The sequence below is a fragment of the Halichoerus grypus genome, chromosome 4 (genome assembly GCF_964656455.1).
Source record: "Halichoerus grypus chromosome 4, mHalGry1.hap1.1, whole genome shotgun sequence".
Classification (NCBI taxonomy): Eukaryota; Metazoa; Chordata; class Mammalia; order Carnivora; family Phocidae; genus Halichoerus; species Halichoerus grypus.
Window position 1 is genome coordinate 64,670,068 of NC_135715.1, and position 17,884 is coordinate 64,687,951.

Genomic DNA, 17,884 nt, shown 5'->3' on the forward strand with positions numbered 1-17,884 from the left:
TTTGTGTACTTATGCTTTCCTTGAGATCATTTTAAAAATTATTCCTGATATTTTACACTTAAATCTTTGATGTATCCAAAATATATCCTACTATTTAGTATGAGGCTCAGGTTCAGCTTAATTTGGTTTCCAAGTAGCTACCCAGATGTCCTACAGCATTTATCGTTCATCTTTTGCCTACTGATTGAAAATGTCATCTTTAGCATATTCTAAGTATCCATATTTGTGTGTGTGTGTGTGTTTCTGGCCTTTCCGTTCTGGTCCATGGATTTATCTATTCACATTCTAGTACCTTAGTTTTAATTATTATAGCTTTATAATATATATTCTAATTCTTAGAATTTCCCTGGCTCTTCTGGTTCTTTATTTTTCAATATTAACTCTAAAAATTAGCTTATCTAGTTTAGTGAAAAATTATTTTGATATATCTACTGGTATGACCTTAAATTTAAAGATTAATTTTAAGGAGAATTGATTTTTGACACTGTCATCCCATCTGCTCATCTACGATCATGGGATGCCTTTCTGTGTGTTGGATTCTTTTGTTTCCCTTGGTAGCTTATATGTGTGTTCTTTATTTAGGTATTGCCACATTTTTTGTAAAGTTTATTTCCAGAGTTTCCTTTCTTATTGATGTTACAAATACTGTCTTCCATTATATTTTCTGATTATTGTTTATCCATATGAAGACTAAAGTATTATATATATCTTCATTTGTGCCCACTCATCTTCTTAAATTCCCTTAATATGTGTAGTAGTTTTTCAGTTGATAATCTTGGATTTTCCAGAATGTAATGATTATGTATAATCATACCATTTACAGATACTTTTTTCTAATACCACTATTTTTCCTTCTAACTATGTTAATACAGTATTTTTAATCAGAAGAATCATTTAAAATAAGAATTTTCAAGTCGTACATGCCCCTGCTATTTAGCCCTGAATATTATCCTTTTAGTAAGTATAATTAGGTTTCTTGAAGCTGTATATATTCTGAACACCTGAGTAAACCTTTAAAGATCTTTAATGTGACTTTTTAAAAAATCGGTTTCTAAAAAATGAGACACTCTCATTGAAAATAAATATTTTTATTGATTATATTTAATTATTAATATTCAAATAGAATATTCAAATACTGAAAAATCATTTTATTGCTTTTTCCTCAGGAACAAATGGCTATTGCATGTGGATCTCGAGCTCATTTGGAAAAAGAATCAATTGCTCAGGTGAGGCTTTCACTGACAGGCATGATCAGCAGGGTTTTTTTCCTTTTTTCATACTCATTAGCAAAAAAATAAGCTTTTATGTTTAATCTCATAAAAATGAATTTCCTTTCAAAGGAAAAAAATTTTTTTAATATCGGAAGGTTCGTGAAAGATTACCACATTTAGGAATTGAGTTTTTGTGTTGTTGTTTTTTAATGAGTATACAAAAAGGATGTAGACTTCACTTTGACTTAGGATGCAAGCAGCCCTTTTTTATTTTATTTTTTTTAAGATACAAGAGTTCCCATTCAGTTCTGATATAAGGCAAACTTTTCTAAATGATACATTTTTGAACCATTCAACTTGCCTTTAGTGTTTCTCATTTTGGCACACTTTAAGTACTATATTTTGGGTTTCATTTAAAGTTTTTTTGTTTTGTTTTGTTTTTTAACTTTATTCCTCTTAGAAAAACACTGCACCTTAAAATTTAACAAGTTGTGACTGCCTTCAATGAAGATGTTAAATTCTTCATTTTGTAATTTGTATATTAGGCTAGAAAAGCTGGAGTAACTTGGGAGGAAAAAATATATTAAACAATTATTCTGTGCAATTTTTTAAAATTATTTTATTTTTTCACTTAAAAATCTGGGTCCAGGGTTTCAAGCCCAGTAATTGTCCATTATATTCTTTTTTTTTTTTTTTTAAGATTTTATTTATTTATTTGACAGAGAGAGACACAGTGAGAGAGGGAACACAAGCAGGGGGAGTGGGAGAAGGAGAAGCAGGCTTCCCGCTGAGCAGGGAGCCCGATGTGGGGCTCGATCCCAGGACCCTGGGATCATGACCTGAGCCGAAGGCAGACGCTTAACGACTAAGCCACCCAGGCGCCCCTGTCCATTATATTCTTAATGGTTCATCTACTAGAATGGCCAGATAGATCAAGAATAAAGCAATATTTTTCAATGCAAGGTCAGAATTGCCTGGGGAGTTTTGTTTTGTTTTGTTTTAAACATGCGTATTTCTAGGCCAATCCCAGACACACTGAATCAGACTATAGGGATAGACCAGGAATCTGCATTTTTAACAATTTCCCAGGTCAACTTTATGCATACCAGAGTTTGAGAACCAGTGGAATAAAAGGCTGAATCTTTCCCTCAATAATTCTGAAGTAAGATATAGAGAAATTATATATTTTTTTCAAGATATACTGATGGCAGGGTCATAGAAACCTCTTAAGGATTATGCTCAAGTGTGGAAACCTAGATTCTTCTTTTCTTAAGAAATAAAGTATTTTAATATCTTCAGCGTCTGATCCAGTGTTCTGTGTCTCTGTGGACTCTCAGTGGTATTTGAAAAAGGTAATCTATTAACCATAAAGAATATCATACTATTAGAAATTAAAATTGAAAGACTGCTTAGAGGTTAGCTAGTCCAGCTTCATCACTTTACTAATACAGAGGGGATAAGGAAAGGAAAAGTATATGTCCAAGGTGTTTACATTATTTTATAATTATAAAACAATAGAAACTATAAAATACTAAATTCCAACAATAGAAAATATTACAGATATTTCTGCTGGATGGAATATCATGCAGCAAATAAAACAGACAATAATGGAGACTATATAATAACACAGGAAAATACCCAAAGTATTAGGTTGTATGAAAAAAAGAATATGGTATTGTAAATACAGCATAATTATTTATGTAAAAATATCAGTGCAAACAAAACACTTAAGACTAGGCTAGTATTAATTTAATGGTTTTGTGTATAATTTTTTTCCTTTTAAAAAAAATATAGGCAAAAAAGGATAATCTCTTTGGTGAAGGAAAAAAAGATATGGCAAAATAGGAAGCAAGAGAGTAATAATTAGGAAGCTAGTGAAGTAATCTCTAGGCAAGAGATATCTGGGACCTGTGTCTATTCGTGGCAGGAGAAAGGAACCACGTTTCTGGTTTTGTTTTTAATGGCGTAAATTCTTTTCATTTAGAACTTCCATTAGTTGAAAACTGAATTTTTCCTACTGATAGTATTTAAATAAGACTGTGCTATGGTCTAAATCTCCTTTGTATCTAGTACTGCTTTTAGTCAGACCTCAAGGGATCTATCCCAAGATCTATGTATTCATCATTTATTTTGTCATCCATTCATCTGTTCCTCTATCTCTAAAACCTATTGGTTGATTTAGTGCCTTTGAAGCCCACAGAATCAGCTGCCATTCTGTAGAAGGGAAGGATAAACTGATCCACTGGCGAGAGACCAGCAGTTGTCCACTGCAGATGTTACACATAACTGCTGCTCAGTAGGCTTGTGGTTTGGGTCCTGCTTATTGTCATAGAACCCTGCCTGCCTTATAAAAGGTCATCTCCACCTGCCACAGGACAGTGCCGTATGGCCTTCCCTTCCTGAGCCACTCCAGTTTTCTCTTAAGGTGCTGTACATAGTCTAACTCCTTGCATGGTCATCAGTCTGTAGACAGAAAATTACAAAAGAATCAATCAATAGTGATAGTGATAGTGAGCAGCAACGTCAACAGCCTAATTGCCTCATTTTCAGATCTCTCTTTCCTGAATACTTTTAGACATATCCTCTGTTAATCCTACCATCTGTTCTGCTGCTCTCTCGGAAGACAAACATGATACAGCACCGCTGGACTCCTTACCATCGTCCGTGTATCCATATGCCCATGTGTGCTGTATAACAGTTATAACAGGAACGTTTCTATTGTCTGGGTATTCTTGCATCTATCATTTTTAAAGGATTCAAAATAGAACCCTTGAGTGTTAATTTGATGTCTTTAGATTTTCTTTGAAGAGTCTTGGCTTTTGTCTTGGGACTTCTTTGAATTTATTTTAAGATAATGAAAGTACCAGTCAACTTTAAATTTCACCTGAATTCCTTGTTTACATTTCATCAACATTAGAGAGGTTATTGTTAATATTAAAGTAGTGAATGTCTTTTTCTTCCTATTTTTAAATGTCTACTTCAGAAGTTTAAATAATGTTACTCTATGACTTTGTTAGTTTCATTGAACTAATTCTGTTCCATAATATATTTTTAGATGTCTTGTAAATTTTAAGATATTTTGCAAGGTTATAAAAATTAAAGGGACAACCTCTTGTTTGTAGTTTACCTTGTTATGCTTTAAATATATTAGAAACCAAATAAGGTCTTCGTGTGAACTCCACGTGTTTCTGGTTTTTTAAAAAATAACCATTATCCTAAAGCAAACAAAAGTCTTCTATTAAGATCCAAGCAAAAGTAGTCGTGGGATATTTTCATTTGGTAACCAGTAAGCTCACCTAAGTCACATTAAAAATCATTCAAGGAGAATAGTTTATAGGCATTATTTTTTCTACCTTTTAATTTTAATTTTTCTATCTTTCAATTTCTATTTGTTCCTTTCCTAAGCATAAATGCTCTTTTGGAGGTTTAATCAGTCAACCAGTATTTATTGGAAATATTTTATATGGAAGGCACTGAGCAAGCTGTTGTGAGATTACCAAAGTATTTTAAGATGAGGTTTCTGCCCTATCTGCTTAGAGAGGTAAGACCTATTTACATCAGAACATAACTAATGATTCTAGGTGATAAATGAGAAGTGCTAGATCCTTTCAAAAAGTTTGTTTTACAGTTTATAAACATTTTGCCTAATTGCTCTCCAAAGTGGTAACCAATTTATATTCCCACTAGTGGAGTACTCCCATTGCTCCATATCCTAACAAAAGATTTAATGCTGTGATTCTTTTTAGTGTTTGCCAGTTTGATTGGTATAACATGGTATCATGCTATAGTTAAAATTTGGTTTTATTGGTCATTAATGAGAATGACCATTGTTCTATATGTTTAAAAGTCTCTTTTGTGTCCTTTTCTGTGAGCTGCTCTTAGGCTCTGTCCAATTTGCTTTAGAATTATACTCTTTATTTTTCATTTCTGAAGAGTTCTAAAATGTTATCTTTCTAATGAAGAAAGAATGGATACTGATCATTTTCAATTACATGTACTGCAGATATTTTGTTTTACTGTGTATTTGACTTTTTCCTTTTTGACACGAAATATAAAAACACAGAGAAGTACACACACACACACACATACACACACACGCTTAAAAAGAAATTTGTTTCACATACCTTATAGATAAGTATTTTATTCTTCCTTCCCTTCCTGCCCTATATAATACACAAGTGAAATTGTGGTCAGGAGGTTAAAGGGAGCTCTCAAGCTTTCATCCTTTTTTAAAAACATTTATTGAGTTCCTCTTACTCTGTGCCAAACACTTGGCTAAAGGCTTAACTGTTATCTCATTTAATCTTTATAATTACTTTGTGAGGTGGGCATTTTCTTTCCCATTTGATAGATGAGGAAAGTGGGATGGAGAGAGTCGAAGTAACTTGCTCAAGGTCACCCTCCTAATTATTAATGCAGCCAGGATTCAAATACAGGTCTGCTCAGGTCAGTGGCTTTCTCTGCTTTGTCGTGTTATCACCGCTTAGTCATGATTCTATCATCTCTGGATGATGATAGAAAAAGCCAGTAAATGAAGAATGATACTAAAGATTACAGTTCTCAAAAGCAAAAACCAAAAGGAGGAAGGGAAATATTAAATAGTATGAAATAGTAAATGTTCTACATAGACTCTCAGTAGGTTGCCAATGTCCATATATAGTGTATCAGTCCATGGATCTATTACGTTATAGAAAAAAAATTTTTTTTTTTAGATCCTTTCTTTTAATCCTAAACATGAGAGTCTTGAATACAATGATAAGTCATGATCTATTATTCTGATGTTTTAAAGTTTGCAATACTTAATAAATATTGGAATATTATGTCATGTTCTACTAATAAAATTAATTACTAATAATATGAATACTCAGGATTAAAGAATACTTAAGTTGAATATCCAAAGTATTAAGAAACTTGAAAATCATTAAAATATATTTATCAGATATCTGTCATACCTAACTGGAGAGACTATTGTTTCAAATTCCTTCTCAGTCTGTGACTTTTTGACACTTTGCTGTACTTCTTTGATCAATATTCTCATTAACTAGACATAGAACTTTAGGTTTAAATCATAGTGTTTTATATCTCCAAGATATTCCAGTAACTGTCACCTTTTATATATATATGTATATTTTATTTATTTGAGACAGAGGAAGCAAGCACGGTGGGGGGGGCGGGGGGGAGGGTACAGAGGGAGAGGGAGAAGCAGACTTCCCACTGAGCTGGGAGCCCAACCCAGGGCTCAACCCCAGGACCTGGAGATCATGACCTGAATCGAAGGCAGCCGCTTAACTGACAGAGCCACCCAGGAGCCCCAGCTGTCACCTTTTTGAACCTGAAATATATCTGGGCAAAGAGGCACAAAATGTATAGATGAATGAGATGCTCTCCTTGCTCACGGCAGCCCAAAAGAGTTATAGTATGTTCCTGGTAGATTAAAGCCCTGACCTCTCACAGGTACTGTGATTCTTGTCTGATTCTTCTTGAACCTGCAGGAAATGAATAATTATTTCCCTGGTACCTCTGCCCTGCTCTAAGCAGTAGGCATCCTCAAAGTTTCTGTAATATACTTTGCCAGTGAAACTAATGAAACAATGGTGTTCATATGTAAGATCTACCCAGCCAATTAAATATTGAAATGCAGTTTGTCTACAGCCAGGTGTTTTCAATTGTCCTTTACAGATTAATAGAAAAGTCATTTATATTTTGTCTTTGTTTCAGCGTTCTTACTTCCGTACTCTGCTCATGTATGGGTTCCACTTTCTGGTGTGGTTCCTTTGTGTCAAAGGAATCAGAGACACACAGTGTGGGTTCAAATTATTTACACGAGAAGCAGCTTCACGGACGTTCTCATCTCTACACATTGAACGATGGTGAGTTCCTAACCAGATGTACTGGGCATGTCTTACACAGCTGCTATTCCAGGTCATGAGAAGCAGCCCTATATTCTCAAAATGAACACTGAGGTTTAAACAGAATTGACACGTATATATGTAAAGGTAATCCATACCTTTATTCTTTTACGGAGTTGGATCTTATTTTCAAAATCTCAAACTAAACATAAGGCATAGAGTTAATTTATTCACCTTAATTATGGACAGTACAAATCGAAAGGCCTGAAAACATCCTGTTTCCTTAGGCTTCTGTATTTTCCTTTGAAGAAAAAAAAAAGCTCAGAAATATCAGAACAGAAGAGGGCACCCATTTTCTTTCCATTCTTTCCTTTTTAGTAGTAAGTTCCCTCTCCTGCCTGTGACCAACCAGTCTTTCGACCTCTGCATCCCCTTCTACCTCCTTAAGAACTTCATCCTGTTCGCTTATTTGTCTTGTCTTTTCCTGTCAACCAAATCTTTCCCATCAGTTTTTAAAACAAGTTGAAATTTCTCTTGCCATTAAAAAAAAAAAAACCCTCTCTCCATTGACACCCCCCCTCCAGCTCCAGCCTTCTTTCACAGCCAGTCTTTTCTTGAAAGAGTGCTCTAGGTCTTCTGTTTTCTCTCTTCCCACTCATGCCTCACCCCACCTCAATATGGATTTTCCCCATCCCTCCATCTCAGCATCTAGGGACCTCCTGTCATGAAACCCAGTGGTCAAGTTTGATATGACCACTTAGTGTCTTAATGAACCCATCAGCAGTGTTCCATACTTCTGAGCGCTCTCTCTTGACATATCCTGGTCCTCCGGGTTGTCGTTATCCTAGACCTCACCTCAGCTCTCCGCCTGTTTAGTGAATAACACTGATAGACAGAAGCTGTCCCTTCATTTCTCTTCATCTTCCCACCACCATCCAGGACACCATCATTGCCTTTGCTGTAGCCCAAGGAGTCTTTTCAAAAATTAAAAGTGATCAATCAAATGCACCTCTTTTGCTTAAAATCCTTCAGTGGCTTCCCAGTGCCTTCCTGTGGCCTTTAGAGGTGCTGCATAATCTGTCTCCACATGGGGGCCCTTCCCTTCTCAACTTCTTTTTCAGTTCTTCCTTAGGGCAGCCAACCCTTACTCTCCAGACCAGATCATCAAGCTATAGTTAAAAAACTGGGCAGGCGGGCGCCTGGGTGGCTCAGTCGGTTAAGTGTCTGCCTGAAATTCAGCTCAGGTCATGATCCCAGGATCCTGGGATTGAGTCGCACATGGGGCTCCCTGCTCAGTTGGGAGTCTGCTTCTTCCTCTCCCTCTGCTGCTCCCCCTGCTTGTGCTATCTCATTCTCTCTCTCTCTCTCAAATAAATAAATAAAATCTTTGGGGCGCCTGGGTGGCTCAGTTGGTTAAGCGACTGCCTTCAGCTCAGGTCATGATCCTGGAGTCCCGGGATCGAGTCCCGCATCGGACTCCCTGCTCAGCGGGGAGTCTGCTTCTCCCTCTGATCCTCCCCCTCTCATGCTCTCTGTCTCCCATTCTCTCTCTCAGATAAATAAATAAAAAAAAAAAAAATCTTAAAAAAAATAAAATAAATAAATAAATAAATAAAATCTTTAAAAAAAAAAATTACAGACCTGAGTATGGGTTATGCTAAACATTAAAGATATATGTAATGTTAAATATATAAGTATATACATAATCTCCATCCTCAGAACTGTATCTCATGTAAATTCTTTACATTTAATATTAAAGTATAATTGGACCCAATTTATGAGTAATTTTAAAAATAGATTCCTTTAGGGGCGCCTGGGTGCTCAGTCAGTTAAGCATCTGCCTTCTTCCACTCAGGTCATGATCTCAGGGTCCTGGGATCGAGCCCCGTATCAGGCTCCCTGCTCAGCAGGGAGTCTGCTTAAGATTTAATCTCTCTCCCTCTGCCTCTCCCCCTCACCATGCTCTCTCTCTCTCTCTCAAATAAATAAAATCTTTAACAAAAATGGATTCCTGGAAATGTACTTTCTTCTGATGAATACTTATTTAAAATCAATGTTATGCATGCTAATAATTTAAAGTCAGTTCCATAAGGCTTACACTAAAAAGTCATCGTCCCTTGCCCCATCTCCCTCTGTCCCTAATTCCTACTTCCTAACTATAGTCACTTTCAACTCTCTGCTATTTCTTTGTGGTATTTGCTTTCATATTCAAAATAATGGGTTTGCATAGCCCTGTCTCCTTTTTTCAGTTTTAGATACTACTTTCCAAAATAAATCAACAGATAAGTATATAGTTCTCTTAAACCCCTGTACACCCTCACACGTATCCTCCTAAAGCAGTTTCTACATAATTTGTGGTTAGATCACAACTGATTTGGTATAGCTGTGTGAAAATAATTCATATTTGAGCCATAGTATGCAATATGATTATATTACCTGTCTTGTACTTTCTGTTCTCCTGAGGATAATAAATATCTGGAGTTTCTGTCAGCCACTTTACTATGGACCTGTCACTTAGGCTCACACTCTGTGCGAAGTAGAAAGTATCTCCCTATGTTCCCATGCACCAGATCACGCATCAGTTTCACCTTTTTCTTGGAGACATCTCGTTGGCTCTCACCTTTCTAGTTGTTCTCTGGTCTGCTGCACAGTCCTTGTTCTTCCTTTTCCTTGGTTTGCACCCCGATTGCAGTAGAGCACATCCTCTATTAAACTTCCTAAACATTGGAGAAAGAAACCTTGAGACCCTGCGTGTGAAACATACCTTTAGTCTCCCCTCCCATTTGCCTAATAGCTGGAGAAAGCATTCTAGGTTGGAAATCATTTTTCCTCAGGATTTTGAAAGCATTGCTCTATTGTCTTTGGCACTCAGTGTTTCTGTGGAGAAGTCCAATTCTGACAGTAATCTGAATCTCAATTCTTTGTCTATGCATGTTGTTCCCAGCTCCTTTTGGAAGCTTTTTCTCCACAGTGTTTTGAAATACCATGATTTCAGGGACTTAGTGTGGCTCTTTTTCATGCATCTTGTCGAGCATGCAGTAGCTACTCCAAATCTGCAAACCCATACCCTTTTTCTCTTCCTTCCTATAAAGCAGATGTGGAACCTCTATCCTCACATGTGTCTAGTATGGTCCTGAAAAGCTCATCGGAAGCTGTGTGCATGATCAGAGAACTCTGATCAACTGGTCGATGTCACTACAGATTAAGTAGCAGGGCCACTTGGTGTGGGAAACTCCCAGCTGTCATTATCTTTTGGGCTGGTTGTTTTCACAAAAGTGGGATCTCTGGATTTCCTGCCTGGGAGATAGGAGCCTGGCTGCCAGCATTCACAGAAACAACCTGAGCAAAAGAGAATCTCCTAGAGATTTTCCGTGAGTCCTACCTTTTGAAGCCCCACCTGCACCACTTGCAGACATCATCTGCAGCGAGGCCAGTGATGCCGGAGCCTTTGGGGGGGCTCTGCAGTACCCATTCGTCTGTTCTAGCTTCTCCCATTGTCACAGCCTACGTTTCCTAGTTACCAGTTGTCCAGCTACTTTCTAAGTTTCACATTTTTTTTATTGCTTTCATCCCTTCTTTGTTCTTACGTGTTTATTCCATCATTGTTGTTTTAATTTTAGTGGGATTTCAGGAGGGAGCAGGAGGGGATGTGTGTGTCTGCTGTCTTTAACAGAGCATCAACACACTCTTTGTTCTTCAGGAATATATCTGTGAGGTCACAGCTTTACCAGGAACTGAGTAACAAAAGAAAACAGTGGTTCTGCCCTCCCTACATCTACAAAAACACATGAAGGCATCTGAGTTGGAGACTAACCCTTATATTGTTTCTGTACAATAGCATAAGGCTCTATCCAGAAATACTTGGTATTTTAATTTTGTTTTCTTTGGTAACAGATTAGTCTCTTATAATATGGTGATGTGAACTACGCATTTTTTTTAAGTAAACATCTTCATGTCTTAAAATGTTAAAAGAGGAAGATAGAGTAAAAGTAATAGTAGAAGACGAATAGCCCTTTCAATTTTTTTAATATAAATTCAATTAATCAGTGCTTTTTCCCCCACTCCTTCCTACTCATCATTCTTATGTTGTTTTATGTCTTTGATAAGTCACTATATGCTGATATCCTTAGAACAATACTTAATAATCTTGTTCAGATTATTGACTATCATTAGAACTAATTCAGCCTTTTAGGTATTTTTTGTTTTGTTTTGTGTTAAAGGGGAGGATTAAGGGTTAACCAGGCTTAATAGTCAAATAATTTCCTCCTTTCTTGAGTGTCCCAGGCTAGTTAACAGAAGTTTTACACAGTCTTTTTAACAACACAAAGAACGCTTTTGTAGATGGTTTTATCATCTTAAGTAAATATTTTATTAGGATAAGAAAAAGCATTAAGTGTTTTCTAAAAAAATAGTTTTCATATTGAATTATCCAAATACTTGGGATTTAAACTAGTCACAGAATGGACAGTAGTAGTTTTGTGGCCAAAAAGACAAAGCTACCAAATTCAAGTTGTCTGGGATCAGGAAAATCAAATAGAAGTGGGTTTTAGGTATTTTTTTGTTTGTGCTAATATTTTAAAACCAACCCCTGGAAGTTTGAAGTGTGTTCCATGCAGTCTAGAAAGTGGGGGGCAGGGGTTTGCTTAACAGAGCAAGAAGAAAGCAAAACAGTAAAGGCCTCCAGCGCTTTTGGTTACAAGGGCATGAAGAAAGTTTAATAGGTAGTGCTGTTTCTCTCCCTGAGCTCACTGCCACTGAGAGGAAGAAACTGGTTTCAGAGAATTTGTAAGCAGAATCCAAGAAAACTTCTAAGTCAGGGCTCAGAAACTTTAGGGAAAGCAGATTTCACCTAAACCAAGAGGTAACTGAGGAGGAACTTTCAGAGCCTTTCATAGGGAGAAGGAAGGAGGAACTGGGAATTCAGACTAGAGATGATTTTAACAGTGTAAGTTAAAATGAGACAATATATCTAATTCCCATGTATGTATTTAGTTATACCCAAAGAGCATTTCAGACTAATCTAAAGTGGCTTTTCACTTCAAAGGCTGGTAGTATTGTCTTGCCCAGAATGGCATGGGGAAATGAAAAGGAAAAAACAAGGCCGTAGGCAACCCTGTATTTAAAAAAGAAACCTTGATCCTTTGGTGGTAGACGAATGTAATCAAGCAACTCTAAAGTGACTGACAACATTTTTCTCCAAGAGCTGCTCAGAGTTCTGTTTTATCAGCTCTCTGAATCAGCTGAAAATGCTGTCAGTTCTGTACCTTGAGCTAGTTAAGCCTGGGATTGAAAACCATCAATCTTGAAAATTTGCATGATTAAATTTTCTCTTAGAGCCCAACAGGCCAATTTTACCTCTGGGAGTTTCTGAGTTATGATAGAGACACTATATTTCTCATTTAAGTGTTATGCAGTGACACACTATTTACCTTGAAGCTCCTAAACTACTTAACCTTTTATTTGACCTTCTATGAATCTTTCAGTTTTACTATATAAGCTATATATCTGCCTTATAAGCTTCTGTAAAACATGCCAAGATAGAGATTTAATTACACTCTATTTGTCTTTTTAAAAATAAAAATCAATATATTTTCTGTTTCAGGGCGTTTGATGTAGAATTACTTTACATAGCACAGTTCTTTAAAATTCCAATAGCAGAAATTGCTGTCAACTGGACTGAAATTGAAGGTGAGCATATTGTTCATGTTACAGCTGATCTTAAGTGGGGTAGGGGGTTGGTGACAATACAGTTGTCCAGTAAAGTAAGCTGGCTGCCCCATCAGGGCCTACTCAGCTGACCTGACTGAGAGGGGCAGTTCCATAGAGAGTTCCCCTCCTAATCCCCTCCACCCTCCAAATGGCTTACTGCCTTCTCCCTGCAATCTCTTCCTGGGGTCTTCAGTAGGCCGACTACCTGGCCCAAGAAATTCAGTAAAACTTCTGCAGCAGACAGGATCATGGCAATCTGAGGCTAGACACAAGGTTGATCAGTCTTTTGAGATAAATTTTGTTTGTATCACCTTTTATTTAGTATGGTCTTATTTCATTACTCAGTAGTTATTGAGTACCTACAAGCCACCATGCAGAGCTAAATAAGGAATTATAGTTGTTTTTATTCCAAATGCCCACAGTCCATTCAGAGCCAGTATATATATCCAAAAAAATGTGAAAATCTCTAAGATTTCTAATAATGAGAAATCTGTCATAATTCTTAATAATTCCTGTTTGAAAAAGCTTAGACTGCTTATAATTTGTAGAACTTAAAATATATTCTAGTTTTCTCTTTACTTACATTAGAATGCTCCAAAATTAATTCACAGTGTGGAAGCAGTTAACAATCACCTGGAGACTTTCAGAGTCACCCCACCCCTGCTGAGCATGGCCTCCTCCTAGAAAGTCTATGTTGTAATATGCCATTATTGTTCTGTAACTGTGGGTGTTTAGGGACAGGAGAAGGTCTGGGGATCATACAAACTATATAGTCTAGAACAAATTCAAACCTCTTGGAGTCTTGCTGAATCAAATTTAACTTACAAAAATTTAACTACTCTCCATAGTAGCTGCTGATATCAAAGGGGATTGAGAAGCTGATAAAGGACTGCTCAGACTTAGAAGGATCTGCTGTGTTGATCTGTGTTGATCTATGTCCAGCATAGACTCTGTGGGAAATTGAAGTGGGAAAAAGTAAAAAATGCGTTTCATATTTACATCATTTGCTCATGTGCATTTCAGCGATAGTTATGTATTACTTTTCATTAATGGGCACTCAGTGAATAGTTTTGTATTAGTCATTCCCAGAATCCTTGGCCATATACCCTCAGTCCCTCCTCCCTATAATAGGGCCAACTGAAATCTCCACAATTTAGATCCTTCCCAGTTTCATTTAACTTCCAAGATGTTTTGTTTGTGTTATTAGAGAAACCATTCAATTTAGCTTTGAAGATGTTTAATTCTTTTGTAAATGATTCAAATAAAATTAAGGTAGATGTGTTAATTAATTTGACTATGGTAATCATTTTACAGTATGTGTATAGAAATATATACATTGTATATATATGTATATATATCAAATCCATACATTCTGTACTTTGAATATATTTATTTCAATTTTATTTGTCAGTTATACCTCAATAAAGTGGTGGAGGGGAAGAAGAGGAAGGAGCTAGAGTATTTGGGCTTAAATCTAGAAAATTGTCAGTGATTAGTATTTTGATATTGGCCATGACCCTTCACCATCCAGTACCCCAGTTACCTGACCTGCAGTCTACTCGTGACTTAATAAAAAAACAATTCCATGGGATAAAATCAAGGAAGACAAGCTTTTAAAACATGCTCCAGGAGGCAGACCTCCTATAGGCAGCTGGCTTGGCACGCTGCCATTTGGCAACCCCTGGACAAGAAGATGTCCTAGCTAAGATTGTGTTTCTTTTAGCTGATTGAGAGTCTTTGGTAGAATTAGAATAAAAGTTGGGTTTTTGTCTTGGATTTCTTATCCCAGATTATTAATTTATATTGTGTGTGGAGACTGAAAAGTAGCATGTAAAACATGAAAATATGTCCTAAAAAATCATTTTTAAGTGTGTAGATGGAATTAAATATATACATAAATACATACATGCATACATAATATAAAGAATAAGGTGACTAGAAGGTCACAAAGGTCATTTGACTGACCTAAAATGTAATTTTAAACTGATAAATTTTCTCCAGAGTTTATTTAAGTTAATTCATTTTTAATTATTTTTAAATCACAGGTTCTAAATTAGTTCCATTTTGGAGCTGGCTACAAATGGGCAAGGACCTACTTTTTATACGACTTCGATATTTGACTGGTGCCTGGAGGCTTGAACAAACCAAGAAGAAGAATTAGGTTATTTGCCATCTTTGTATTCTTATGTATCAGTGTCACACATTTCATTTGAAATTAAAATTTTAAGTAAACCTATGCCATTGTCTGCCTTTTGGTAATTTTAAAGAATTAACTGCCGTAACTAAAAATGCTTATACCTCTTTTGGACCAAAAAAATGTAAGGTATTTGTAACAAAGTCAGATTTTCTTTTGCTTTGGCAATTTTGTTTATTTAGATCAATTATCATTATGATTCTGAGAAATACAACTTTTAAACAGAAGAGAAAATCAATTATTCTTACTTTAAAGTACCTGCATAATTTTCATGAACTTAAATATAAACCACAATCATGTATCTGTGCTCAGAGATTTAAAAATCAAATTAGCATATGTTTATATATAAATTTATCAGTATTAAGTCCATATTTCAACTTCTTAAACTCTAGAAAATTATGGTAAAGGATGTAGGTTCTGTCACAAAGGCATCCACTTCCTTGTATGGTCTTATTTCTCCCCTTCCCAATTTTACTGACACACACTGCACTTATTCTCTTACCTCTGGGCAACACCTTGCTCTTGAGTTCATGTTATTAGAAACTGGAAATTCTTTATTAAAAAAAGTTTTGAGGGCGCCTGACTGGCTCAATTAGTAGAGCATATGACTCTTGATCTCGGGGTTGTGAGTTCGAGCCCCACACGGGGTGTGGAGATTACTTAAGAAAAAGAAAGGTGGGTTTTTTTTTTTGCTGTTTTTTGTTTTTAAGATTTTATTTATTTGAGAGAGAGACAGAATGAGAAAGAGAGAGAGTGAGCATGAGAGGGGGGAGGGTCAGAGGGAGAAGCAGACTCCCCGCCAAGGAGGGAGCCCAATATGGGACTCAATCCCAGGACTCCAGGATCATGACCTGAGTCAAAGGCAGTCGCTTAACCAACTGAGCCACCCAGGTGCCCAAGAAAAAGAATGTTTTGTAATATTAATAAATATCTACACTTTAACATCAGAAGCCTGTGTTTTTGATATACTATAAAGACTAATGAATAGCAATTATAATTTACCCCTAAAATTCAGAATCAGACTGTTTCTGATGTTCTAGAAGAACTAATAGCAATATCTAACATTTACTGAGTGCTTACTGTATGCCTGCCACTGTTCTAAGCACTTAGTATATAATGATTCACTCGCTTTTATAATGGAAGAGGAAACTGGCATAAAGTGGTTACTTACCCAAGGTCACATAGCTAAGAAACAGTGTGGAGTCGTGATTCTAGCCCAGGTAGTCTGGGTCCAAAGCCTACACTCTAATGACTATGCTACCTCAGTTTCTGAAGCTATGAAAATTAGAGATAGAGAAGTAGAAAGTTTCAGAAGTACACTAAATAAAACATTTTAAAGACAAGACTTAGGGGCACCTGGACGGCTCAGTGAGTTAAACATCTGCCTTCAGCTCAGGTCATGATCCCAGGGTCCCGGGATCAAGCCCCGCATCGGGGCTCTCTCCCTCTGCCTCTCCCCCAGCTTATGCTCTCTAGCTCGCTCTCTCTCTCCAATAAATAAAATCTTTAAAATAAATAAATAAAGACTTAAGTGAAAAAGTAAATAAGCTGAAAAACGACTCCTCCCTAGTAGTTTCAACAACAGTGATATGATCACATCTGCAGTAGACAATAAGTTCCTTGAAAACAGAAACCATTTCTTACTCACATTAGTATCCCCAGCACAGTGCTTAGCGTATAGTAGACACTGCTGATTAAGTGAATAAACAAACTTCATTTACTACCAGATTTTAAGAGCTTAAATTTAAGTCCCTGAAATGAAGAGAACAAAGCAAGGCTTATGCAAGTAGAAATGATAGAAAGCCAATAGTAGAATGATCATGAGCATTTAAAAGAGTTTAAAGTACAAACCTGAACCAAAAATAAGATCCTTCATGAAACTATAATAAAAATAAAATAATTTACAGGCATACCTTGTTTTATTGTGCTTCACAGATATTTTATATTTTTTTTACAAATGAGAAGTTTGGTCACCCTGTGTCGAGCAAGTCTCGGTGCCATTTTTTCAACAGCATTTGTTCAATCCATGTCTGTCACATTTTGGCAATTATCACAACATTTCAAAATTTGTCATTATTATATTTGTTACGGTGATCTGTGATGAGGGATTACGACTCACTGAAAGCTCAGATGATGGTTAGCATTTCTTAGCAATGAAGTAATTTTTAATCAAGGTGTGTATATTTTTTTTAGATATAATGCTATTACACACTTAACAGACTACAGAATAGTGTAAACATAATTATTATATGCACTGGGAAACCAAAAAATTCATTCGACTGACCTTATTGCAGTATGTGCTTTACTGCAGTGGTCTGGAACCACACCCACGCTCTATCTGAGCTATGCCTGTATGACTCTACGAGCTAGTGATAAAAATGCATATTTGAAGCATATAGGAATTTTAAGAGGGAAGTATCAATACTTACGTGGTTCATCCATGAACACTATTAAGAAAGGGTTCTGATATCCTTGATGCCAATTTACCTTTCTAAGCCCATATTCACCTAGGATAACAGCATAGTGTAGAATCAGAAGCACTCTGTAAGAGAAAATGTAGTTTTTGTTGACATTACAGAGCCTGCTAACAAAAATAAGCAGCCATAGCAGAAGCACTCTGTAAGAGAAAATGTAGTTTTTGTTGACATTACAGAGCCTGCTAACAAAAATAAGCAGCCATAGCAAAAGTGAAAATATCAGCTACTATTATTTTACCTATGTATAAGAAAGTTTGATAAGAATTTTACATGCAGGGCGCCTGGGTGGCTCAGATGGTTAAGCGTCTGCCTTCGGCTCAGGTCATGATCCCAGTGTCCTGGGATCGAGTCCCGCATCGGGCTCCCTGCTAGGTGGGGAGCCTGCTTCTCCCTCTGCCTCTGCCTCTCTCTCTCTCTCTTTCTCTCTCTCTCTCTGACTCTCAT

At 36.5% G+C, this 17,884-nt stretch overlaps 1 protein-coding gene and 1 long non-coding RNA gene across 5 annotated transcripts in view; one reads left to right on the forward strand and one right to left on the reverse strand.

Moving 5' to 3' along the window:
• ALG5 (ALG5 dolichyl-phosphate beta-glucosyltransferase) overlaps nt 1-15,005 on the forward strand; it is a 37,310-nt gene extending 22,305 nt beyond the window's left edge. For 2 of the 3 annotated variants that reach the window (XM_036066923.1, XM_078070431.1), the window contains 4 exons: nt 1,167-1,226; nt 6,930-7,081; nt 12,663-12,748; nt 14,815-15,005. In XM_036066923.1, coding sequence (XP_035922816.1) covers nt 1,167-1,226; nt 6,930-7,081; nt 12,663-12,748; nt 14,815-14,930 — 414 coding nt within the window. In that variant the 3' untranslated portion in view covers nt 14,931-15,005. The remainder of the gene's footprint in view (nt 1-1,166; nt 1,227-6,929; nt 7,082-12,662; nt 12,749-14,814) is intronic. The other variant, XM_078070430.1, reaches the window with a different exon arrangement.
• On the reverse strand, nt 1,923-17,500 carry LOC144381588 (uncharacterized). 2 transcript variants are annotated; one of them, XR_013447012.1, is made up of 4 exons: nt 17,393-17,500; nt 9,681-9,777; nt 5,336-5,374; nt 1,923-3,674 (listed from the first exon to the last, which is right to left on the reverse strand). It is a non-coding gene; the product is annotated as an uncharacterized LOC144381588 (long non-coding RNA). The 2 variants fall into 2 exon arrangements; XR_013447013.1 differs by lacking the exons at nt 1,923-3,674; nt 5,336-5,374 and adding an exon at nt 5,680-5,715.
• Between the last annotated feature and the right edge of the window lie 384 nt (nt 17,501-17,884).